General features: G+C 38.2%; 1 protein-coding gene across 1 annotated transcript in view; it reads right to left on the bottom strand.

Moving 5' to 3' along the window:
* LOC122805297 (centromere protein F-like) overlaps positions 1-26,955 on the bottom strand; it is a 670,336-nt gene that overhangs the window by 135,894 nt on the left and 507,487 nt on the right. The window contains exon 10 of the mRNA XM_044075385.1: positions 4,546-4,735. Coding sequence (XP_043931320.1) covers positions 4,578-4,735 — 158 coding nt within the window. The 3' untranslated portion in view covers positions 4,546-4,577. The remainder of the gene's footprint in view (positions 1-4,545; positions 4,736-26,955) is intronic.

Below are 26,955 nucleotides of genomic sequence, written 5' to 3'. Positions count from 1 at the left end.
TACATCACATGGGATCACCCATTACCAATAGTTCAAAAGACAGATGCTAGAAAAATGGATATAGTGGGTCCATAAAAAGAAAACAAAAGTAGCATTGATCACTGAATCACCACACCCACTAACTACAGTGTCTTGCGTACAGACAGAGATAATCATAAAATATCAGGATTTGCAGGCAGAAATAAGAGCAATGTGGAAGAAAGATACCCAAACAGTTCCAATAGTAGTAGGAGCAAAGGGTCTTATAAAAAAGGCTCTACAATCATATTTAGATACGTTACCAATACATGTAATCCTGTACGAACTGCAGAAGGAGCAGTTACTGGGCACATTGCGGGTGCTGCAAAGAGCACTTCTGGCTGACAAAGACTGAAATAATACTAATTTCATAAACTTTTATCGTACTTTGACTTCGGAATGGGGTCCATTCCCATCATGGTATTAGAAACCCAAAAGATTTGGAGAAATTTAAAGGGAAAAAAAAAGGCAGAATAGGTAAAGGGTGGTGTCAAGCACCTTCTAGAGAGGTTAGTGCGTGTTATCTCTTTTGGAGAATGTCAAATGAAGAGTGGGAGGTGTGATCAAAATGGACCTATTCCTGTTATCCAGAATGGCCATGTCTATGTTCTTCCATAAAGGAGGACAGCTTCAACCATGTGACATACAAGTACATGCACAAGCTTACTGCCCTACCAAAGCATGAAAACAATCATAACTGAAATGGGCCTTGTGAAATTCCACTGTAGAAGCCATGGTTAAGCCTTTTATTCCTCAATCCCAGAAACAGGAAGAACTGAATATCTCCACCATCTGAGACAAGACAAACAGCTGAGGGACAAACTTTGACATAACATGAAAAAACACCCTCTTTCTGATCCTGTACAAAGGCTTCCACCTCATACCACCTCATACCTTATGAATAAGGTGGGAACTATCATGAGCTCGCTTATATCCTATGTGTGCGCCTGAAGAAATCAATTAGGATTCTGATCTAAGATGTTTAGTCAAAATCTCGGTCTGCTAGGGAGCTTTTGTAAAGGATCTTTCACCTTACTGGCAGCAGAAGCAGCAGTAGTCTTGCGCATTCAGGTAACAAAAACAAGATATTTTAGGACAGGTTCTGTAGACAAGATGATCCATGGCACCTCTTTCTTTTGTTGCTTAGGTACTCATTCATAATTTTATGGGGCAAGGCAAAGGGGATGGATGGTACTTCCAATGCTGATTTGTCAGCCAAAGTGCCTCTCCAAGGAAGAAGTCTCTTAAGAAGGAAAATATAGAGAGGGCAAGATTCATTGTTTTTATCCATCCCTGACAGCAAGGCTTCTGAGAGTCCTTGCCAGGATAGAGGATGAGACAAAACTCTCCCAAACCCTAGCTCCAGGATGGACAAACCTATGCTCACCTGAAGGTCACAAGGTTAAGTGATTGACAAAGCTACTACCTGCACTCTTATTCCAGTAGTCCTGATACAGGTTGTTGTGTCTTGTTAAACAAGTAAACTGTCAAATGTACTGATAATTTTGAGGAGGAAAATATTTTCTAACATTTCTCTAATATTGCAGAAAGCTCTGGATACTGTTTTAGAAATAACATGAAATTATATAAACGAGCGAACAAAGCTCCAGTCCCCCAAGAACACAAGCCCAAAAGTTCCTTAACGCATTTTTATTATTTTGCACAAGTAAAAAGCAGCATTTTCGCCACAAACACAGTGTGGCTTCTTCAGAGGAGTTTTTTAAAGGAATACAAAAAGTACCTCCCTTTTTATAGGAGTTGCTAATTACTTAATTAGTAAGCTTAATTAAAAAAGTTTAGTTAAAAAGACAGACACAATAACCTTGCCTGCTGTTACATTTACCCTTAAAGTTGCATTCAAAGTGCAATAAACAGTTGTTTTGCACATCAAAAGCATATGTTATGCACTCAAAACGTAATAAAACATGTAAATAATCTAAAACAAAAAATATATAATGACAATATATCAAAAAAATATATAATATAACAAACCCATTAAAACAAAAAAGAGCCATCGTGAAAGGCCAACTAGTGAGGGCGGCAAGAATGTGCAGTGAGGTGTGTGATTTCCAGTCCGAAGTGACTAGCTTGAAGGTGTATTTTTTACATTGCAGGTATCCATCAGGGTTAGTGGATGATCTTATTAATGAGGTGTCCACTAAGAGAAGGGAAGGTTTATACGAACCCCTTCTTCCAGTATTACCCATAGTTGAAGCAGTCCCTGAGCATACAGCTAGTGACATTCCATCTATGTCACTTTTTTGTGCCACAAGTTTTGTTTCTGAAAATACACCACAGGAATTTGGGTGTAGTTTTGTCATGACATACAACATAAATTCTGATGCTATTTTGGGCATTCTAATGAAGAATTGGTATTTTATTTCTACACATGCGTTGTTGTCTGACAAATTAGGGGTAAAACCCGTGTTGTTTTCAGGAGAGGGAGGAATATGAAGGACTTATTACAATGCGTTTCTTTAGGTGACTCCTTTAATAGGATTAAGGGGTCATTCCCTTGTGGTATGTGCAATTGGTGTAATCTCATCAAGTCAGGTACCTCATTTGAGGTTTCAGATAGGAAATATTTTATTAAGTGTAGGATTTGTTGTAATACGAAATCTATAATCTACCTGGCCTTTTGCACATGCTGTCCTGCTTTCTACGTCGGTAAGACGGATAGAAAGTTTAAGGAGCGCATATACCAGCACCATTATGCAATCAAAAATAACAAATGTGAAAATGCACTGGCTAAGCATGTATTTAATAACCCGGGCCATGCATTTTCGTTTATTGGCATTGACCATGTGGCTCCCTCTATTAGGGGTGGTCCTACTTCTATTTTACTTGAAATACGTGAATTGTTGTGGCAGCTAAAATTAGACTCTTTTAATACACCGGGGCTAAATGAAAGTTGTAATATAGCCCCAGTGTTAAAGTATAAAGCATACCTGAGATGACATTCAGTAAATTGAAAATGTCTCTTAATGAATACTTACCTATTTGGCTTGCCAGCTTCTAGTATTGTCAGTACTGCCCGTTTTTACACAAAAAAGCCTTTAATATAAATTATTTTGTGTATAGTCAGTATTTACATTTTCTATTTTTAAGTATTTTCAATGTATATGAACTAGTTATTCAGATACATTATAAGATTGCATTCTAGGCAGAGTAAGTCTGTGCAGTTAGATTTTTGTAATTCCTAATTTTTAGTTATTTGAATTCCTTTATTGCATCACAAAAGGGGTTTTATTGTCTGAAGTTAGCTAGAGTGAACTGTGTTGTCCCTTTAGAAAAATTTACATAATTTTTATTTGTTATATTATATATTTTTTTGATATATTGTCATTATATATTTTTTGTTTTAGATTATTTACATGTTTTATTACGTTTAGAGTGCATAACATATGCTTTTGATGTGCAAAACAACTGTTTATTGCACTTTGAATGCAACTTTAAGGGTAAATGTAACAGCAGGCGAGGTTATTGTGTCTGTCTTTTTAACTAAACTTTTTTAATTAAGCTTACTAATTAAGTAATTAGCAACTCCTATAAAAAGGGAGGTACTTTTTGTATTCTTTTAAAAAAACTCCTCTTAAGAAGCCACACTGTGTTTGTGGTGAAAACGCTGCTTTTTACTTGTGCAAAATAATAAAAACGCGTTAAGGAACTTTTGGGCTTGTGTTCTTGGTGGACTGGAGCTTTGTTCGCTCGTTTGTTTCCTTTTTTTTGGTATTTCGTTTGTTCCATATGAAATTATATAAAACAATAGAAACAACTGAAATTTTATAAAACTGTTGCTTTTCATAATAAAGTGAATTTAAGTTGTTTGCACTATTTGATGGTATAGTCTGTCTGGCAAAACCTCAGACCACATTAAGAAATTACTTATTAGGGGTATATGAAATGGTTGCATCCCTACTGAGTACAAGACAAGTGACAGAGGTTAGTAATGGAACTTTACTTTGGTTTCCATAAAGGCACTTTCCAGATGTGCAGGGACACGGGCAATGATTACGCTATGTTTCCTATGGGTGAACAGTCACATCTGAGAGTACTGGTTCTACTAGACGTGAAAAGGTTGATCCTCCAATACTTGAACCTGTCATGCAAGTAATGCAATACCCAATGCAAAATATATTTCACAATGAAAATACAGAAATATCCTATACCTTTGGGAGAAGTACAGGAAATGTGCAAAGAAAGTATGTTATGCTGTGGCATAGCAACTTAAAGTCAAAATCGCCTTTTACTATGGTGATGACAGAATCATAAATCAAACTCTGGACAAAAAATGTATTTTCCAAATCAAGCACATAAGTAACATCTTCAAACATGTCATATTTGAAGATCAAAACATTTTAACTATTTTTTTCTGCCAAATTACAAGTGAAGATAAAAATTAAAGGTTAAATCAGCCCACTGTTTATGTTAACAATTTTCTACCCAACCATGCCTCTTTCCAGATGAGTTAGTAGCCTTTCTTGCCAGACCTATATGGATAGAACACCAAAAATGAAAAGGACTTACCATCTGCATTCTGGTTTGTAGACTCCACAGATCTACAAGATAGAACTGTCATATGCAGGTTTTGTAGAAGCACTTGCTTTATTACTCTTCTGCATACTACTCCTCTGCTTATTACAGATGACTGTAGTTCCCAAGAGGCCTCTGCGAAGCACATGAGGGCAATGAGGTCCTGAAGGAATATCAGCGAAACCTTTAAAAGACATGGATTGCAACAAGATCATGCATTAGATACAGTTTTGCACAATAAACCACTTAACAATGGACTGTTTTACTGGCAATAGCTTTACTGCAAGAACTTACTCTTCATGCTACAATATTTTTGTAGCTCATGCTTGAGCACGGTCAGCTTCAAAGCAATACTTAATAGCTTTGAGATAAACTCCTCAAGTAAGCAGGCAATGGCTGCTGTTTCTGCCAGGACACCACACTATAAAGGCAGCTTTAAAGATCTTGTATAGTGTGGTGCTTGGAGCCTGCTGACTAAAATGTCTCTAGAATCACATCATCATGTAAAACTACACTCTGGTCACAATCTAAATAGTGGCACAGATGCAGGAAGATAATTAAGACAGGGAAATAAGTGTGGTAAAGGGCTACAAAGGCATAAAGACTGAACTGAAAGGTGCACTGGCTTCGTTTTTCAAATAGCATCATGCCACTCATGCCCTCATTTTCCACTTCTGCAATGTTTACTGTAGCTTGTGACTCTCTGCTCCCTTTCAGTTGCGGCTGCAGTACTTAAAGGTTAAGACTCAAATGATACTCCATCACCTGTGTATGATTAAGTAAACTTAAAATGAAACCACTATAGAAACTTCACTGTGGCAGAAAGTACAACTCTGCAATAATGCTCATATGTTTTCTTATTTATTAAATACACTGAGAACTGCTCCAGTCACTAACTGTATTGTAGAGATAGTTGCATTGTTGCTTACCAACTTTGATCTTTTCAGTGTTAGACAAAGTGCAAGTCTCAAGAGATGTCAAAGTAGTATATGACCTCCTTTAAATGTCAGCATGAAGGAAAAAGCACAGTCTATACCTGTGTGGGGGTTCATGAACTACAAAACTATAATAATGAGGAACATCAGTAATATAAATTTCTGTTGTGGAACTGCCGCATTGTACCATTAAGACACAACTACATTTACAATGCACTGCATGGACAAAGCATATCTGATGTAAATTACGTGTATTTGTCCAACTGCAATGCCAGTGGAACTGCCTACAGTTCCAGACGTCTGGAAAACTCCTACTCCAAAAGCTGAAAACTGCAGCATCAGCAGCTGATAATCTTCCATCTCACCGTTAATCTTCCATCTTACCGTTTTAAACCTGCAGCTGATGCTCTCACATACTCTATTTCTACCACTTCAGAGAAAATTATGTCCCATTCTCTGGAAGAAATCATACATATCATTTCATAAAGGTGGAACCCCTTCAGAGTTCTCCAGCTACCAATCCACTGACAGAAATTTTAGAGAAATGGCTACATTTCAAATCCTCAATATTCTCATCAAACACAAGCAACCACACAGCATGGTTTTTGATCCCAACACAGTACCACCACCGCTCTCCTTAATTTCACCAAACTCATAAGCCTCAATAAAAACATAGGCAAATTGGTCTCCTCTCTTTTCCTGGAATATGTCCAAGCATTTTATAAAGTCTCTCAAAGACTACCACACAAAATTTCTTCTTTAGGCTTCTCCCAATCATCACTCTTATTGTTCCCACAGCTACCCATCTAAAACACTACAGGCTATAAAATATAAATAAGATTTCTCTCCATTCCAATTAGTCTCTGTTGAGGTCCCTCATGGATCAGTTCTAGGTCCTTAGCTGTTTAATATCTTTATCAATAATTTTCACAGGATCACCAAACACCCTGCTATTGTTCAGTAGCAGGTGATGCTTTCATATGTGCAGCAGTAAATCTATCACAACTGCTTGGAATAACCCAAGAATGCTTTTCTTCCACAGATTCTTGGCTACAAAATTCTCTGGGTTGGGAGGGTGGCCTAATAGTTAAAGTGTTTGCCTTACAAACACAAGGTGCAGGGTTTGAATCTCACAAGGGATAATTGGCTAGGCTTAAAATAGCTCGCAAGGGCAGTTAGCTTAGTTCTAACCTAACCTATTTGCTGTTAAATGCAAAGAAAACCAAACTACTTCTTTTTACACATAAGCAAATATTAGCACAGAAACAATCTTTCAACATTACTCGCAACAAACAATACCATAATAGAAATAGCAACCCATGTAAAATTACTTGGAGTCACGATAAATGAAAATCTAAAATATGACCAACACATTACACAAGCCACCAAAAACCTTAAAAACTTGTACTTCTCAACGAGCCAAACCCTTCCTCACGGACTCTGCTGAAATTCTATAACATCATCCTACCTCTTCCCATCACTTCTTCATGCATCTCCCATTCTTTTACCTGTACATGCTACCCCCCAAATAAATAAAAATAAACCGGTCGCTACAACAAAATATCAAAATTTACAACCAAACTACCAAACAGAACATATCGCTGTCTGATGTTAAATGAACTAAACTCGCTCAAATTTCCTACACAGCCCACAAAGTGATACACAAACCAAACTGCCTATCACCACGGAATATCCTTCAGCAGTACTTTTCACTATAAAATCTGTGTTCACGTAACATTCCAATTGATCACTAGTAAATCTTACAATAGTGCGTGACTCTTTATTCAACTTTTGCTACCAAACTCTGGAACTACATCCTTCTAAAAATAGACAATCCATTGAGCTTTAAACACAACCTAAAGCAACACCTGAATGCTTCCTGACTATACTTATGTTCTCACCCAGGTTAACATTTTCATATCATTTGCCTCCATCCTTTCTCATATCATAAAGAGGTATTTCTTATTTTCATCTCAAAAATGATTTCTCCAATTAGCATCCTACCATTTACTCTCACTTCCTGCTATATTACCTCTAACTTCCTTACTCTCCTTCTTCTAAGTATTTTACTACCTTTAATTTTACCTCTTCTAATTTCCCCTTCACCTTTTTCTTATCCTTCTAAGCTTAACTATACTTTTCTTATGTCTACTCCTCTTCTATTTTTAGTTTAATTCTATATGCATACATTTTATAATAGTCATAAAATTTGCATGTCAATTTCCTTTTGCATTGTTAAATACATTGCAATGTAATAGCGGTTTCTAATCTTGAATTATTAAAAAAGGGTTATAGCCCAGTCAGACGATCCCAGTAAACAAAGGCAATAAATATAATCATCCAGGTGTACTTTATAAAGTGGCATGGAACACAGATGAAATAGAAAGTTAGGAATGAGTTTTCCTAAATCAGATCTGTTGCTTTCAAAGAGCACCAATACAGATACAGGCTCCATGTCTAAGGCTGTATGTTAAAAAGGGGAACACACTCCTTGTATTGTGTTGGTGGGCTTCTTATTGATGGCACAGGGTTTTTTTTTTTTTTTTTTTTTTTTTTTTGCAGATGAGGCATAACATCAAAAAGTTTTTCTATGGAGATACCAGGACCAGTAAATGCTTTAGGGTTTTATGTGTAATACAGTCGCCTCACAGTAAGACGCTGCCCAGTTCAATTCTCAGCTAGAGCGTCTTCTGCGTGCAGACATGCATAAATGGGCGTATCTTCGTTGAAAGTTGTGCGTCAGGCCTGGCAAGCCGATACGTAAAAATCAACTGCCAATCATTAGGGGACCGGAGCTCCGCTGTGGCGACCCCTAACCAGAAAAAGCCGAAAGACACAAGACAGGTTTCACACTTAAAGCAGGCCTACAAACCTTCCATGCCAGTTTGATGGGGTAGTTCATAAGTCTTGAGCATGATCACTGCAGAACCAGCTCAGTGTTATTCTTTCAGGTTTATCCTTTCTGGGAAATGCAAGTTCTTAACCCTGCAATTTATACACAAAGTCTGTAATAGTGGAAGTCACCATTAACACAGTGAAACATGTATATTACAATTTTTACTGCAGTGTTACTATTTTTGTTATTTTACAAAAGAACCTGCAAGTTTTGTGTCACAAAAATAAATAAAGCATGGTCAGCTTATTATATGGTGAAACTTTCTGGCATTGTTTTTAAAATGATTAGTGGTAAAGAAAAGGTAAAAATAAAGGACAGAGTAGTATTCAGAATGGCAGACACTGTTTACAATTAGTAATATTTTCCTTGCCAAGACAAAATACAATAACAATGCCTAAATTACTACATAATGTTTGCAAAATATAAATCAGCTTGCTACATTGTAAGGTAACGTTTTTGTACAAACAGGTGAGTTCTAATGGTTTAATAAATCAGTTTAATTTTCAACACACATTTGGTTCAAAGTAATTTGAGATGAGCCACAGCACTCAGCATCAGTTCCTTGCACTTATTAAATATAACAATGGTGGAATAACTAAAAATTCATTTTAACCTCAAGATTTTTTTTATTCATATTGTAGTAAGAAATGACAATCAAATGCAAACAAAGTTCTCATCCTAGAGCTGCCAAGAGGCACTTGTGCGGTATTAATTCATTTAAATGAAGTAAAGCTAATAATTTACTGTAAAAATGAGACAAGATAGGAAAAACAAGGACACTTTAGGAATCTCTGCAGATTTTATAGTAAATCATTTCATGCAGCATAACTCTGAATACTAGCCACAAAAAGAAAAACTAGCTGACGGAAAGTCATGCATGTCTTGGAGTGAATTAATCATACAGCGCTCCCACTACAAATCCCTCTACAATTAACATATGCTGTCATCAATGCCTGCTACATGAAGGAGATGGTAAACTCCAGACTATGGCTCAGATGACTAGAGATCAATCAGCAGCTCAAGGTGCACGAGAGGATGGGAATGAGCAACCGATGCAGTCTCATTTATCCTGGGGTAGGGTGGACAGTCCAGCCCACTGCAATGCTGACAAATCCTAAAGAAGAGAAGCATGGCATACAGAATATGGATCATGACATGCACTTGGTTCTTTTGGGCCACTTGCAGCAGCTTTCATGGGGGATGGGCAAGAAACGTGCATGCTCAGACAGGAAGGGAGAGCAGGCCCTAATATATGTTGTTGTGTCTTTCGGCTTTTCCCAGTTAGGGGTCGCCACAGAGGAACTCCGGACCGCTAATGATTGGCAGCACATTTTTACGTGTCGAGTTGCTGGCCCTGACACACAACCTTCAACGAAGGTACGCCCATTCACGCATGTCTCCACACAGAAGACGCTCTAGCTGAGAATCAAACAGGATGTCTTACTGTGAGGCGACAACACTACTGCAGCACCACCACCGCAGCTTGCAAAATAATGCCACGAATGTTTGCAAGTAAACCATCTGAGGTCTTCAAATTACACCAAGGTTTGTACATTTCAGGTATTTGCTCCATTCTTCTGCTATCTAATTTTACCCAGTTTTTCAAAAAACAAAGTCATTTTGCTTACATAATACTAATACACCTGAATAAAGCAAGTGCCTAAATACAAAAAACTATTTTCCGTTACGGCAATGATATAATGCATCTGACCTACTAAAGCAGCTTTAATAGATGCAGAGCAAAATTAAAGAAAGAAATAAAATAAAAACGATAAGATTTCATAAATAAACTGCTGCACGGTAAAGGTGCACTTCTATGTACATGATAATAATTGAGACAACGAATGCAAACGCTTCCCTCCTCTTCACACAGCAATGACAGACTGATCAAGTTATTTGACTTGTACTAGGGCTAAAATGTCAGTGTCACTAGTCGATACTTAAAATGAGAAAATACATATGATCTCACACTTACTCGTGTTAAACTCCCACTTAAGGCCCATCTTGCAGAAACGCACTACCCAAGAAAACAAGTGCACGTCTATTCGTACTGATAAACCTACTTGCTCCAAAGTCCAGTGCAAGTAGATTCAGTTAAACATAAGTATGATTTAACTTGATACGCTTCTTTGAAAGGGGATTAGACACTTGGTTTAAGGTTCTAATTTTATTTAATTTTTAGTATGCATATATAGCCGTTTGGACTGAGATTGGTCCTCCGATGTATCTTAAGTATTAATGTTCTGCATGTGTGACCTGCTGTTTAAATTAAGGACAAATGAAAACTAAGCTAAAGTAACCACTATTTCCAAATAAGCAACTATCATCCAAGATTAAACACACCATGCTCGGCCTGCTTAACAATTATAACAATGAATCAGCTTTTTTAAAACAAAACAGGGTTTTACTCAACAGCAGCATGTTGTTCACTGTACAGGAAATTGTTTTTTTTTTTTGTTTTTTTTTTTTGGTAAAATTCTATCCCCTTTCAAAATTATTCAGTTACAGAAATGCCTTTCTTTACAAAGCTTGATGCAGAGTCAACCAGAATCCAGATCAGTTAAGTAACACATTCATCAAACGTTATTGGAAGGTGCTATAAGAGGGAAACTATACAACAGACAGTACCCATATTGAAACTAATACTCTACATGGATATATTCCTCCCACATATTTAAAGCTATGATTTTGAGTAAGGTAAATTATAGACAGTGAGTGACTCACCCATCTTTTCTCCTCCGTGGCCAGCTGTCAAGTGACCCACAGATGAAAACAAATTATGTTCAAAACAGGGATTACACTCAGACATACCAAAAGTGAACTGCATGGTAATTAACCCTTTCATGTTAAAGATCATCAGTAAGCCATTGTAAAATAAGCAAACATAAGAGTCCCCATTATTCTGCTAAAATAACCTTCTCCAAGACTACACGTGGGCTCTTCAAAGGTGGAATTCCCTGCAGTCAAGCATAAACTGCAGCATATGCTACAATCAAATGACTCATCCATTCCTCACACCTCTGTATTCATCTGCCAGATAAATTAAATATAAAAAAATTCATCTTCATGCAGACAGCAGATGAATATTCAAGTGCATAGAAGGGTGCCTTAACGTCAGCTCTCACATTGTGAAAAAAGAAACTAAAAGTCAAAGGCCAGAACTCTGTCACTTTTAGTAAATTCAATAACTGGCTAGTTAGTACACTGCCTGGATGCCAGCAAAGAAGAAACTAAAACAGCGGGAAAGAAAATCAACTAGAAAAAGTGAAGAGAAAACACTGATATCAACCGATTGATTGTGTGTATTCAATGATGGAACTGGTTGTCATAACGTAGCAGCTTTGACAAACACTATGAGATATAAGAGAGACATGATTGGCTATTTTTTGGCTTTTTATTGAGTACCAGAACATCTTGACTGGTTTATTTAACAGTTTTAATTCAGAAATTTTTTTCATCGGTTCAAGTATCATCATGGCTGGTTTTCTTTACATCGTAATGGCTGATAATTGTATATGCAAGATTTCACTGCATTTTAGAAGAACAAGCCACATTTATTCATACCCTCACAACCATACATATCATACATATTTAGGATTCTTGTATTGGTCAAAAGGATGTTTCTAATGGTTTTACTGGCAAAAGTAGAAGTTAAAAGATGTAACTGCTGTAGTGAAGAGACCAAGATTCACAAATCCAGAACATAGAACAAAAAGCGAAATTGGTCTCACCACGATGTGGTTTAAAAAATTCCTCCTAACTCCGTAGTAGCAGAAAAATAAAACTTTTATTCCATATGACAAGACTAAATGATAAGCGCTTTCGCGTAGGTGAGACTACGCTTCATCAGATAATATTTTAATTTAAAACCTTTTCTTTTATACTAAAATTGGCGGGAAACTTGGCTAATTAAATCACTACTCTATTAATTAATTAAAACAAACAAATCCTATTATAACATTTCAGCGCACAATCATTAAATAACATATATAAAAAAGTTTTATGACACTCTATAGTCTACTAATCAGAAAAATAGATTCTTATATATACAACTACTACATTTAAAATTTTCCTGTGGAAACAATTTTTTTTAAAAAACACAAGATTGGATGACAGTTTATGAATAAAACTTGCAACCTCAGAAAAATTTTTTTGAACACCTGGCTCACCATAAGTGTTAATAAATATTCCACTAAATTCTAACATATATAAAGTTTATATGTAATAAAATTATATAAATATATATTACTTTTAATATTTACTTTTTTACTGGCAACTTAGAATATACACCATGAGGTTTGTTAAGTCCAAGTTAACAGAGGGTGGTTTTTCAAAGTTTTTCTTACTGAAAAGAAGGGTTTACTGAAAGACAATTTATAGTTGTTTATGTTCATTATTATTTATACACGGGATTTTTTATTTTTGTGGGCTGTATGTCTTTTAAATGTGATGATTAGTTTACTTTTTATATGCAATGGCAATGATGAACATTGTGTGTTACAAATGATTTACAACTGGTCAAAGCTCTGTTTTTTATAGGATGGTTGAAAAAACATTGTGCAAAGCTTTCATTGGTTGAATATCCACTTATAATGTTCTTGATTGGTTTTCCCATATGGCGGAATACGTTGAATATTATGGGTGAAGAATTAACCAGGATTGGTTACCTTTTAAAGGTTTCTTATTTGATTAATAATTACACCTAGTAACTTTTGGATTGGTTATAACAGTTGGGGGGGGGGGTGTCATGGAATGGCTTTTTATTAGTGGTAATTTCTAAACAGTTTGATTAAGGGCTCTGATTGATGTTGAATGATGAAAATGGCTAGCCGAATTTTAAACTACAATAAAGTATCATTGTGAGCTCGGACATTCCGGTTGTTTTTTCAATATTATTTACTTTATTTATGTATCAGTTCTTGAGTCTCATTTGTTTCATTTTTGAACATGTACAGAAGGGTGATTTATCTTCAGCTCTCCCATAACCTCAGGTTATGGGGGTGTCCTGGACTGTGTTTTAATGAAAATCCTCAAACAAAAAACAAAATCTTGTAAAATGTGAGAAAGCTTCCAATGTTTATGACAAGAAAAGTGTATGAAGGATTAACCTGCCAAACATCAGTGGATGCATGTTTTACAAAAGCTGGAAAAAAGCTGTATGATACAATTTGTGAAAATAATCAGCTGTCCAGACCCCCTCAGTTTATAAATTTTTGTCTATACCACATAGCCCTCCTTTTCAGCAAAGTGCTTGCAAAGATGCAGTGGTCGCCAAGGTCCTATGGTTCAAAGTTGGTGCTTGAACCCAGATGAACAGTTACTACATATATCCAGGTAATAATTTTTCATTTATTTATTTAGACAACAGCTTAGGTTTAGTCTGCTTTGGTATAATGTGGAATAATTCCAAGTTGTCCACAATATTCTGATTACTTAATATCAGACTTGTCCCCTGTGGCCTGTTGAATTCAACAATCACCAGAACATCCTGCTTCTGCAGGAAATGTAGTAAAGCTTCAAAGAAAACACTGAAGTTTATTGAGGCTGCACTGATGAATAACACAATGGCAATAAGTTTTCAGAAGGCCAGTTTGTAAACTAAAAGCAGAAAAAAGTCCAGCTACAAGAAATTGCAACAAATCCACTCTAGTAACAGCAATAGCAGTAGAAAATGCCATCACCATGTTCTTTAGGACAACAGTTTTAATTTTCCAAACATTAAGGCAAAATCCATTTAGTAAGATGCCAGTAACAGTGCAAAGGTTTAGTACAAAGCACATCATTTATAAATGAATTTTTGCCTCAGTCTATCACTGAACAGCAGTCCCATGTACGAATACCACAAATTAAAAAAGGCTACAAAAATTCCATTTTCTTAACGAGCCTTCCATTCAATAATCATGTAAACTGACTGTACATTTAATACGAAACCTGCAAGAGACATCTTGTGGCCAAAGTTGGAAAGAACTCTCAAATAAGCATACAATTATAATATTCATTACAAAAGTTAATTTAATTCCTGGGAAAACAGTCCACTAAACTTACCCGATCTCAGTTTTTCTTTAAAAAACAATCTATTTTGCTAACCTAATATATTTTGCCCACAGCTTACTATATTATCAAAACAAATAAATGATAATTTTTCTGCCTGGTTCCAAGTCAAAGAGGGATGGGGCACTTACAGTGGCTCAGACTAATGAGTATCAATTAGCAGTCCTGGTACTGGAGGTGCCAGGCAAGGAGGAGAGAGTGAAGGGGTATTTCACCTCTCTTAGGGAGTGGGCTGGGGAGAGTATTGAGTGCTTCACCAAGCACATAGGAAAATGATTTTTCTAGTAAAGACCAAAGAAACTACTTCCCATTCTAGATGGAAAGGGCAAGAGCTGCTTGCTCGCAACATCCCATGTAGAAGTAAAGGGCAACCAGTGAGGTCAGTCCCTTGTACATCCTCTTTCAGCTCTGTAAGCCGGCCATTTGCAGGGAATGTAGGGCTTAAGTGAACACACTCAAACCACTCCTGATGACTGTCAGAATAGTCACCTCCTGGTGGGCAGGCACCAGTGACAGGAGACAAATGGGCAGGCTAGTCATGAGGGGACTGATGGTCAACAGGCAGCTAGGACAAAGAATAATAAAAAAAAAAAAAAAATCTTGTTAAACCAAACGTAATTAAATAGTGCATTAGTAACTCATTTGCATTAACTGTAAGTCATATGTTCAGATATCCCAAATTTGAACATTCAAGACTATAGTTTATTTAATTTTTTTTTTTTTATTTTGACATTTGTTGACCGGGTTAGTCCATCTGGGCGATGCCCTTTTTCAGTGGAGGCCCAAGGAGAAAAACTCCAAAAGATACAAACATAATATAATATGACAAAATAAATTAAGTATGACCGTAAACTCATACAATTAAATCCCATACATTATCTCAATACAATTACTTGGATATATAGCATGAAGCAAGTTCAGGATAAGATGCAACATCACTTCAGGGCAATAGAGTCTAAAGTATAACCTATTTGTTTTTGGGAAAAAGCATAGGATTAAAATAGAGAGTTAGGTAACAGACGGAGAGGAAAAGAATAAGAGGAAGGAGGGGTTAGTTGTAGCAGAGGAGAGAGGTAGTTTAAGTTGGGTTGGGGCAAGAGCAAGTCCAAGGGTTTAATAGGTCGTCAATTTAATGTTTTTTTTTTTTTTTTTTTGAAAGTTAGTATTACAAATCATTCTTAAAAATAGTTCTGCATATCTCACACTGCATATACAAGGGACCAGGTAAAACATTCATCCGCTAGTGAAATAAATTAATTCACAAGTCTCATAGCTCTTCAAATTATTAATAGAAGAAAATGTTTGACTTTTCAATATATACACACATATATATTATATATATATATATATATATATATATATATATATATATATACACACACACACACACACACAATATCCACAGGGACAGCTGCATGGTGGTCATTGTCCAGATAATCTAACTTATTTTAAAGTAACAGATGTAGATCTTTTATAATGACACAAATATATCATGGCTTTTCCTTTCCTGTAAATGTATCAGCACTGTGATGGTAAAAATGTGTCTATTGCCCTGCAATCTTGCAATATATGCCAATGTTTTGATATAATATCCTTAATTTTACATGTATTTGTTACAAAAGTAGTAACTATCCTTAAAACTAAATTCAGGATTAGACATCTGTTTCCTACACACAAACAGGCTATTCTTACCTAATTTTGCAAAATTACATGGTTGTGACAGGATTATGCTCAAATCGATGAGCTAAATCTTGATGTTTCAAAAACTTGTTACATGTAAAGCATATTCTTCTGATCCATCAAAACTGAGATTTTGGTAAATTATTATAAATGTGATGGGAATGGCAACTCATGGCCTGTGACAGAATTTTTACTAAATGGTTTTCTAAATAAGGTAGTTATTTCTAATCTAAGATCCCTGTAACTTAAACATCTAGGAAATGAGCTGTAAATAACTGATAGTTGACTAGACTGTATGCCCCATCTAGTCACATTCAACAAGCCAACAAAACCCAACAGTTTTGTAATATTCACCTTTCATACTAGCTAACAATCATCTAGTCTGTAGAATAATCCCAAGTCTGAAATACAGTGAAACACAGGGGTGGTTCAGAGGGTGTTAGAGATGGCACATACATGCAGAATAGTAGCAAGGGTGGGGCAAAGGTGGGAGCTGCCCTGGGAACAAGGTGTTAGGGGGCACTAGAGACGACCTGATAAAAGAGCAATAAAAACAAAATACTTCTTTCTTTCAATGGCTAGGCGATGATGTTTTCTGAAAACATTCAAGTGTTTTCCCAATCTGGGACAGCAATATACAGGCAGTACCATGCATCTTAGCATGGATAATCGTCTTTTTGGGTTAACCCAAGTCTGTGAGTGTGGCTGTCACTATGGGACAACTGTTCCTATTATGAGAGTAAAACTGCAATATTTGAAGATGTACATAGCTTTGAGGGTCAGTATTAAGTTAACAGGTTTGAGGGGTTTACTGGGGGGGGGGGGGTTTCAAGGGCTTTCAATTAAAAAAAAAAAAAAAAAAGATATGTATTCTTCATTTTCAGTCTTCCTCAACAAGTGAGTTCGGATCCGACCTTTGGATCTGTCTCAGCTGCTTTATTACAGCTCGTGGATACTGGAAACTCTCAAGCTCCTCCCTTACCAATAATGCTCTATTACCCTACCATACCTCAGATCTTGTTCGCTAGTCTTATAGTTTCATAGAAAATTAGAAACAGTTCTACGATGAGAAGCCAATATCTGGAGCTCAAAGGCAGAAAACACTGGTTCCCTTATCTTCTAATTCTTCCAGAAGTCACAAATCAACTGGTAGGGGATTGCAGGGAGGAGAGTTGAAGAATGAAAATGTACAACACAGATGAAACATTATGGTGAGTACATAACTTCTGTATCTGATGTCAATTTTCATTCTTTCCTCAACAAGTAAGACAGGGTCCCCAGCTACCTGAATCCTGGGAGGATTCTAAGGAAGGATATTCCTGAGTGGAAGAACTGTTGGGCCCGAAGGCTGCTCTTCCTCTCGAGACCCAATCCAATTTGAAATGAGTAATAAAGGTATGAGAATTAGCCCAAGTTGCAGTTGCACAGATATCGTTCAAGGAAGAGCTCGATAAAACTACTGATGATGTTGCCATGGACCTGGTTGAATGGGCTCTTAAAGGTTTTTACAGAGACAACCCCCAATTTACTATAGACAAAGGAAATGCAATCCGTTAACCATTTGGCTAAAGTCACTTTTGTAAATGGCTTACCCAATTTCGATTCTAATTTACTTGGAACGATTTTATTTGGATTATATATATTTTTAAGCAAATAGTTTTTATGATATCATTTCTGATTTTTGTCAGTAGGTTTTGTTAGTAGGTTATTATATATGCATAGGAGACCTTCATGTAATGAAAGAGCACGTTATTCTTCGTTTCGTTTTGTTGCAATTTTTTTGTTACCAGATTCTATGATGGAAGATCTAGGCTGCTATGCACAATTATCATAATTGCTTTTAGCTAGGATTGATTGTCCTTAATTAAATGATTAAGTGAACATGATGATGGTATTTAAATACTGAGATTTGAATGGTAAAGTGAAATCTGAGGAAGCGTGCTATGATAGCACGTGAAAGCGCTTATTCAAATAAAGTCTGGATTTTATGTACTATTTCGTGGTGGTCTTATCCAGTTTTATCCTATTACCAATTTCGATTCCACAAAAGAAATAACTGATCTCTTTTTCTGGAATGCTTTGTTCTATGCAAATAAAAACATAATTGTAAACATCCAACAAATGTAACGTGTGTTCTCCTTTGTTCATGAAATTTGGAAAGAAAAATGGAAGATTAATAGATTGATTGATGTTGAATTCTGACACCAACTTAGAAAATTAAATAAATAGATTTATAAGATAATGCTTGAATTTCAGAGAGACTTCGAGCAAAGGTTAAAGCTACCAAAAATATAGTTTTCCAAGTTAAAATATTTAGTTCACACTTTGCTGAAGGTTCAAATGGAGATGGAGTTAAAGCTTGTAAAACTAAATTAAAATCACATGGGGTCTAAGAAGAAAAGTTCCCCTTACAAAGTTTTGAAGAAGCGTTCTGAAGAAGCTAAGGTGGAATTGTTAACTCCTATATAAAAATTAGAAATGGCAGCTAATTGTACTTTTAACAATTGAGGAGCTAGCCCTTCATTAAAAATTGTAGCCAAAGTGAAGAACTTTATGTACTGCTGCCGAAAAAGGGGTCAGTGTGTTTCTGTTGTGCCCACAAAAAAAATCTTTTCCATTCCCTTCTGCAAATCTTCCTAGTGAAAGTTTTATCGGAAGATAAAAGAATGAAGGACAGGTGAGGAGAGCCTGGATTCTTCAGCTATCAATGGAAATGGAGAAACCATGCAGTCAGCTTTAGGCCTACAATGTCTGGGTGAAACATGTCCATCTGTTGGGTGAGACAGGAGGTCTGGAATTGGATCCAGAATCCATGGTGACAAACTAGATGATGCCAAAGAAAGGAGAACCAAATCTGACAAGGTCAATAAGGGGCAACGAGGATGACTGTGTTCTTCAAATGAGATACTTTCTGGAAAAACTTGAGGAATACAGAGGTTGGGGTAAGCATAGAGGAGACCGTGGGGGCCAATCATGGAGGAGTTCATCTCTCAGTGATTCCCCCGGCAGGGGGGGGGGGGGGCAGGACAAAGAACCTGCTGCACGTGTCATTAAGGGAAGATGTAAAGAGGTCGCAGCAAGGTTGGCCCCCCATTGGTGGAATTATATCTATTCCACAACTTTCATGTTGAGACACCACTCATGAGGCAATAAAATGGAGCTGCTCAATTTGTCTGCTATCGCACTGGATTTCCCCAGGAATGTGCGTTGGTACTAGAAATTGATTGGATGAGATTGCCCATTGACACACTGACAGCTTTTCAACACGGGGGGAGATGCGTTTCCTCCTTGTTTGCTGATGTACCATATGTGACAAAGGGAGATACTGCCAGCACAGCTATGTGAAATTTTTTAAATTATATGTCATTTGTGAATATCAACGTGATTTATATAAGAGGCTTGTGTTACGTCATGTGTCTATCAAACTGGTCTGTACCAAGTAGTGAGCTTAAAAATGTATCCACAGTGTGATAATGTTATCAAAAATATACATTCCATATATAGTAATAATTAATCAATTTAATAAAATTACATCAATTTAAAACTTTTTCATTACAAAAGAAACTTTCTAAAACACATCCCCTTTCACCAATATAAAGAAGGTGTTTTAGAAAATGTAAAAGCTGAGAATGTTGTCTGTTTCAAAAATAGGTTGCTGCATAAAGAAACTGCTTTTATTTTAAAATATAATACGATGACATCTGCTGGTTTAAGTCAGGAATGCAACTGGAAGTTTCTTTTGTAATGAAAAAGTTTTAAATTGATGTAATTTTATTGAATAATTGATTAATTGTTATTACTATATATGGAGTGTATATTTTTGTTATTATCAGCTGTGCCAGTGGGGAGTCTTACTGGGGATCTGGAGATAGGAGAAACCAGCCCCAGACTGACTGTGGTCTCAGTGTGCTCTTAAGCTTACACTTTATGCAGAGAGCTGCATCTGGTAATACTGTGTGTGTACTTGCTATCCTCTCAATGTATGTCCGCTACTGTTGCCAGTGGTGAGGACTGAGGCTCCTTGATTACTTGCCCAGTGGTGGGGCGTTGCACCATACCACCGACATAGTGCCCATTTGAATTGCAACAGTCCTGGAAGGGAGAGTGTCTGGTAAAGCCTGCAATGTTAGGAGTACTGTTATTATTTCCAAGACACTGATATGCATGTTGGCCTCTTCAGGGGACCAGGTGCCTTGGACTATCTTTCCCAAGAAATGTCCTCCCACCCAATTTTGGTAGCATGTGTTTTCACTATGGCTTTGGGGTGAAGATGAATGAAGGGATAACCTGGTAATATCCGATCTGAGTGAATCCACCACAAGAGGTACTTTTTGCATGCTTGAGTTATTCTGATCTGGGTGGACACAGGTTGGTGCAAAATGGACCACTCAGTTGCTAGGGTCCACTGAAGAATTATCATATTGTACCTTGCTAATGGAACCAGAACTATCATAGTGGACACGGACTCCAAGGCTTATAGAATCAAGCAAGCTGACAGAGAAGAATTATGAATTATCTTTTTGACTTAAAATCAAATAGTTTGTACCCTTGGGAAGGGAGGCTGTCACTGATATGATGTTGAACAAGGCCACTATGAACTGTAATGTCTGAGATGGTTCTAGCTGACATTTGCTGTTATTGATGGTAATTGTTAGATGACAGCAAAGCTGGACTACATACTCTCTTGCTTTTATCAGATGATGCCTGGTAAGTACGGCAACACACATAATCCCTGCAGTCTCAAATGAGATGATACTACTGCCTTGCATTTGGTGAACACCATGAAGGCTGTGGTGAGGCCAAAGGGCAGGGCTCTGAATTGGTGATGACTGGCTCCCAAGCCAGAAGCATAGATATCTCCTGGGTTGTCTGTTCATTTTTATGTGATAGTACACATTCTGAAGATTGATTGAGCACATCCAGTCATCCTTATGCAGGAAAGATAAAATTAACTGAACAGTGAACCATCCAGATCTTTGTATACTGAACTGATTTGTTCAGATTGCCGAGTTCCGAAATTGGTCTCCAGTCCAGTTTTCTTTGCCACTAAAAGAATCTTGCGTTCCAGACTCTTTCTGGTCTTGGGGGGGGGGTCTCTTGGATGACTCTTATAGCAGCTTTTTTTTATTTCTAGAACTGCTGCATTATTCTGACTGGGTGGAGCATCAGGAATTTTGTTTAGTGTTGAAGGGGAAGGTAGCAAAGAGATTATTATATAACTTCTGGAAATAATCCTCTGCACCTATGTACCTTTGGTAATGCCTAGCCAGGCTCTCTGGTGCAGGGGTAGATTACCCCAATTGTCTCCAGAGGTGGACAATCAGGCCTCCCTTTCAGGAACACTGGTAGGGTCCGTCAGAGAAAGAAACTCTGAACCCCTGGTTCTGCAGGCCTCTTCTGCTGCGCAGGTGGCAGATCCCCCCTCTGTCCCTGGGGGAACTATCTCTATGTGGATCATGGAAAAGACCCTGGGACTTTCTGAACTACATTTTTCAACCACCTTATTGATTCCTATAGAAGATTCTTAGAGGAGTCGAAAAACATATACCCACTGCAGACAGGGTCTTACTATCTTGCTCAAACCTGGTCTTAAAAAAAGCAATATAACACCAAGAAGTTTTTTTTTTAAATAGGAAAGAAAGAAAAGAGAACAATTACCAACAATGATAAGAAAATTACCATAAGGGTAAAGTGGAGAAAGTACCAACAATGGTAATTACACTAGGAAGAAAGTGTAGGATATGGGAGGAATAAATGCGCTATATAGAAAAAAGGGATAAAGATAGTGAAAAAAAAGTCTCTTTACTTATCCAGCCAGAAAACACTAAAGCTCAAGAGTTTAGCAACCACATCTGTATGCAAAAGCATTAAACCTGAGGTATGGTAGGGGATTAAAGCATTATGGGTAAGGGAGGAGCTCAAGAGTTTCCAGTGTCTGTGAGCTGTAAGAAGTGTCTGGTTTGGTTCTGAACCCACTTGTTGAAGAATGAATGGAAACTGACATCATCACATCAGAAAGCTTTGTAAGATGTGACATAGGCTCAAATGGATATAACAAGAAACAACTGTATAAAAGATCAACCTGCCAAACATTAGTGTATGCAAGTAACAAAAAAGCCAGAACTAGATACTTAACAAAAAAGTTGTTACAGATAAAAGGTGGGGAAAATAGCATTTTAACATAATGATGCTTTCTATATTATCTTTAAATGTTAATGGTCTCAAAGATGTATACAAAAAAGAAAAAGTAGTGAACTATATTAAAAAATATAGAGTGCAAATAGCTATGCTACAGGAGACATTTGAAAACCACTGAACAGGTAAATTTAATAAAAAAGAAGTTATGTACTTACCATAATGTTTCATGTTTGTTGTCATTGATCTCGCCTTCCTTCTTGTTGGTTGGGTTCGGAGCCGACCCTCGGCTCTGTCTCCGCCATATTCTAAAGCTCGAGAGCTTCCATTGGCTCGAGGCTAACCCCTATTCCATCATGCCTAGCGCTAGTTTCCCAGTGGGTGTGATTTGTTAAATGACTCTGATGAAGCCAGTTGTACTGGAGAAAGCGCTCAGTCAGTGTGAACTATTGGATTAAACTGCATCTAATTTTATTCCTGGTCTGTGCCTTATTGTTGGATTCTGCCTGTCTTGTGGTCGATGGTATCAATTTTATGTTGTTTTCGTGGGTTCCTGCCTTGGAGCTGACTGTATTTCTGATGTTCTTCATTCCACATTGCTGCAGTCCTAACTATTGGGTAGTCCGCTGTCCAGTCGGCCCGAATACCAAAGTATATGGCTGACGTCGGTCAGGGCGCATTAGACTGACGTCAGTACGTCAGGGTACTAATGTGCATGACCGACGTCATATCCTCAGTCTTTTTTGCTGCATGGTCCGATGCAGAAGCAATTTTGCGAGTGCAGGTTGGCGTTCTGAAAGTTTCTGAAGTCAGAGTTTCAGACCGAATCAAAGTTGGCTAAGTACCCCGTTGGGGAATATTTTGGTTTTTTCTTGCCTCAGTATTTAACCAGATGTCAGAAAAAGTGAATAACTGTATTTCTTGTGGGAAACAGATACCTCATAGGGATTACCATACTTTGTGTATACCTTGTTTAGGGCCTGAGCACGACGTTATTGGTTGCCGCTCTTGTGCTAGATTTAACAAACGCACTATTAAGAGAAGGTTAGACTGTGCCAGGTTAGTTTTTGGGAAGCGTTGTAATTATAAAATGCCGTCGGATGCTCCGATGCCGCTTGACCAAAAGCGCAAGGACAAAGCAGCAAAGCCTAGAGTGGAAGAACCGACAGTCCCTGATGTCGGTTCTTTAGAAAACTCAGTGGAGCGGAGGTTATGCCAGGTGTTTCTTTGGAGTCTCAGGAGAGACTTTACTGTTACAGGATGTATCCTCTCAGGAAGTAGGCCAGGCTGAGGGGCTTCTCAGGTGGCTGTTCTTCCCTCTCTTCCGAAGGTGGTTAGAGCCTCCCTTCTGTTTCCAAGGCTTCTTTGAGAGGCAGGCCAAGTTTAGCTTCAGTGGGGTTTCTCCTAGTGCTTCAGGGTCTTTGCCTAAGAAACATATGCTTAAAATGGCAGAGGATTTGATTACTATGATTAGAGGTTCTATGCCCCTCCTGATAAGAGGCCTAGGGTGGAACCTGAGTTTGAGAGTTTCGAGCAATGTTCGAGGCTTCTGAGTCTTGGCTGAAGACTTGCAGGAGTATCCTCCTTATTCTGATTCTGATGTGGATGATTCTACTCCTTCAGCTTCTCCTCCTGAGGATTTTTCATTTTCAGAGACTCTGCATTCCATGAGGGAGCATTTTAAATGGGAAGGTCAAGATTTCTCTGATTCCAGGAAGAGGCTTAGGGAATTCTTGTTTTACCCCAGCATAGGCCTTTAGCTATACCTCCTGTTCTGAATGTGGTGGAAGATGTTTTTGCAGAGGCTTCCCTGAATCCTGATTCTTTGCCTCCTGCCCCAGTTAAACCGGATAGGTACTATAGGGTGCCTGAAGCTCATAAGCATCTTTTAAGAGTCCTAGGGCAGACCGGAAACTGTCTCTCAGGGGCCTAAAGGTGTGAAGGCCTCTGTTGTTAAAAATCCTGTTCCTCCTGATAAAGAGGCAAGGGCTTTGGATAGATGGGGAAAGAAAGTGTATACTTCTTCCACTTTAGCCATGAGGGCGTTGAATTGTCAGTTTCACATGTTAAAATATCAGAATTACCTCCTTTCACAATTGAAATCTAAGGTGGATGCTCTGGCAGAAGGTATTGAGTGTAAAGAGTTGCAGGATTTAGTTCATGTGTCTGAACAGGTGGGTAAACATTCCTTGCAGTGTGGTTTTGATGCTGTGCAGGCCTCCTCGAGGGTGGCTGCCACTGGTTCTGTTCTTCGTAGGCATGCCTGGTTGAGAGATCAGAATTTAGCTGAGCATGTTAAAACAAGGATTTTGGATGCTCCTTTGCAGTCTGATGTGTTGTTTGGTTCGCCTGTGGAAGCAGTTTTAAAGAAAATGGAGGACAAGGCTAAGTCTATGCAAACTGTTAAGGATTTTTGCAGGTGCAGCCTCCAAGTTTAGTAGAAATTGGCCTACTAAGGGATGGACTTATCCTGCTTATGATTCCCAGTCTAGGGGTAGGTCTAGGCGTGGTAGGGGCAGAGCTCAAGGTTCTTTTAGGCCTAGGACAGGAGTTCCCCTGCTCAGACTTCTGGTGAGGGCAGGGGTCAGTCCTTTCGTAAGCAGACCCAATGACCTGCCTTTTCAGCTGCCAGTACATTCTCGCCTGGCAGCACCTTTGGGAGGAAGGCTGTCTCTTTTCAAGGAAAATTGGGATTTAATTACTCAAGACAGATGGGTTCTGGATATCATTCACCACGGTTACAGGTTTTATTTCCATACCTTGCCTCCTTTCAAAGGCATGCCAGACATTCCTCCTCTACAAAGAAAAGAGGCTCACAAGCAAATTTCTCTGTTGCTCCAAATAGGGGCCATTCAGCCAGTTCCTGTGCCAGAAAGGGGCCTAGGATTTTATTCTCGCCTGTTCCTAGTACCGAAGAAGGGGAACACGTGGAGACCAATTTTGGATTTATCCATCCTCAACACTTATCTGGACATTCCCAAGTTCAAAATGTTGACGTTACAACAGCTTTTACCTCTGCTGGGCAAAGATCACTGGATGGTAACTTTAGATCTCAAGGAAGCTTACCTTCATGTGCCTATAAGACTAAGTTGCAGGAAGTATCTGCGTTTTCGAGCTGGAAATTCTCATTATCAGTTCTCTGCATTGCCCTTTGGCTTATCCACTGCCCAGAGTATTCACAAAGGTTCTGGCTCCAGTGATAGCTTACTTCAGGCTAAAAGGAATTCAAATCTATCCTTACTTGGACGACTGCCTGATTCTAGCTCAAGAAAAGGAAGACCTTCTACAGCATTTGGATTATGTCATAGCAGTGCTAAGATGCCTAGGGTATTGTGTGAGCGAAATAAAGTCCAGTCTAGTACCCTCTCAAGACATGTGCTTTCTGGGTGTGAGACTGAATACAGCAGCCCAGATGGCCTTTTTAACCCCGGACAAACAAAAGAATCTTTCCAGTTACTTCCATCAACTATCTCTTCAGTCCGGGCCGACTGCAAGGACAGTCCTTCAAGCCTTAGGGTTCATGGCATCTTGTATTCTGGTGCTTCCCAATGCCAAACTGCATATGAGGAAGCTGCAATGGTATCTCAAAATGTATGGACACAGCACTGCCAGGATTTGGACACTGTCATTCAAATAATACCTTGCATTCAAAAGGAATTTTTGTGGTGGGCTCAGGAATGTCACCTAAACAAGGGACTCTCTGTGACCCGGCCAGAGGCGAGTCAGATTCTAACGACAGATGCCTCAGACATTGCTTGGGAGCTCATCTAAATGGAAAGTGGATACAAGACAAGTGGCCTGCCAGACTACAGCATCTACATATCAACATGAAAGAGATGTTAGCAGTCCAGTTTGCATTAATGGCTTTCAAGGAGTTACTTCTTCCAGGGCAGGTGTTGATTCTAACAGACAACACAACTGTCATGTGGTACATCAACAAACAAGGGGAACACATTCTTACCCATTGTGCAGGCAAGCAATGATTTTATGGGAGACTGCGCTCAGCTTGCAACTAACTCTTCAGGCAAGGTTTCTGCCGGAGCACAGAACTCCTTAGCAGATGTGTTAAGCAGACAAATCATGGATCCCCACGAGTGGAAACTGGATCTTCATGTATTTCAAAATTGACAGTGTCATGGGGAACTCCAGACATAGATCTGTTCGCTTCTCCACTAAACCACCAGCTGCCAAAGTTTTGCACAAAGAGGTTTCATCACACAGCTTGGAAAGTGGATGCTCTTTCTTTCAGTTGGAAAAATCTTCATGTGTATGCTTTTCCACCTCTGCCTCTTCTCCCAAAGGTGCTTCTAAAGGTCAGACAAGACAAGCCAAGGATGATTTTAATAGCTCCAGATTGGCCTCGGCAGCACTGGTACCCATTACTGAGGAGTCTGGTAAGGAAGCCTCCATGGCCTTTACCCTTGATTCCACACCTGTTGTCTCAGAGGGACGGTCACCTGCTCAATGTCAAGCTTCACTCTCTTCATCTAACAGCCTGGCATATTCTGTTTTGAAAGACAGCAGGTCTCAACTTCCTCAACAAGTTTTAAATGTGATTATGGAAGCCAGAAGACCTAGTACAAGGAAAGTGTACGCAGAAAAATGGAAGAGATTTTTATTTTGGAGTGCAGCACACAATTTGGAGATTTCTGAGCCTAATTTGAGTGTGGCTCTTCAATATCTTACTGAGTTATTAGACAAAGGTTT

This window comes from Protopterus annectens, chromosome 6.part1 (genome assembly GCF_019279795.1).
Source record: "Protopterus annectens isolate FY-2018-M chromosome 6.part1, PAN1.0, whole genome shotgun sequence".
Classification (NCBI taxonomy): Eukaryota; Metazoa; Chordata; order Ceratodontiformes; family Protopteridae; genus Protopterus; species Protopterus annectens.
This window is presented reverse-complemented; position numbering and strand designations above follow the sequence as displayed.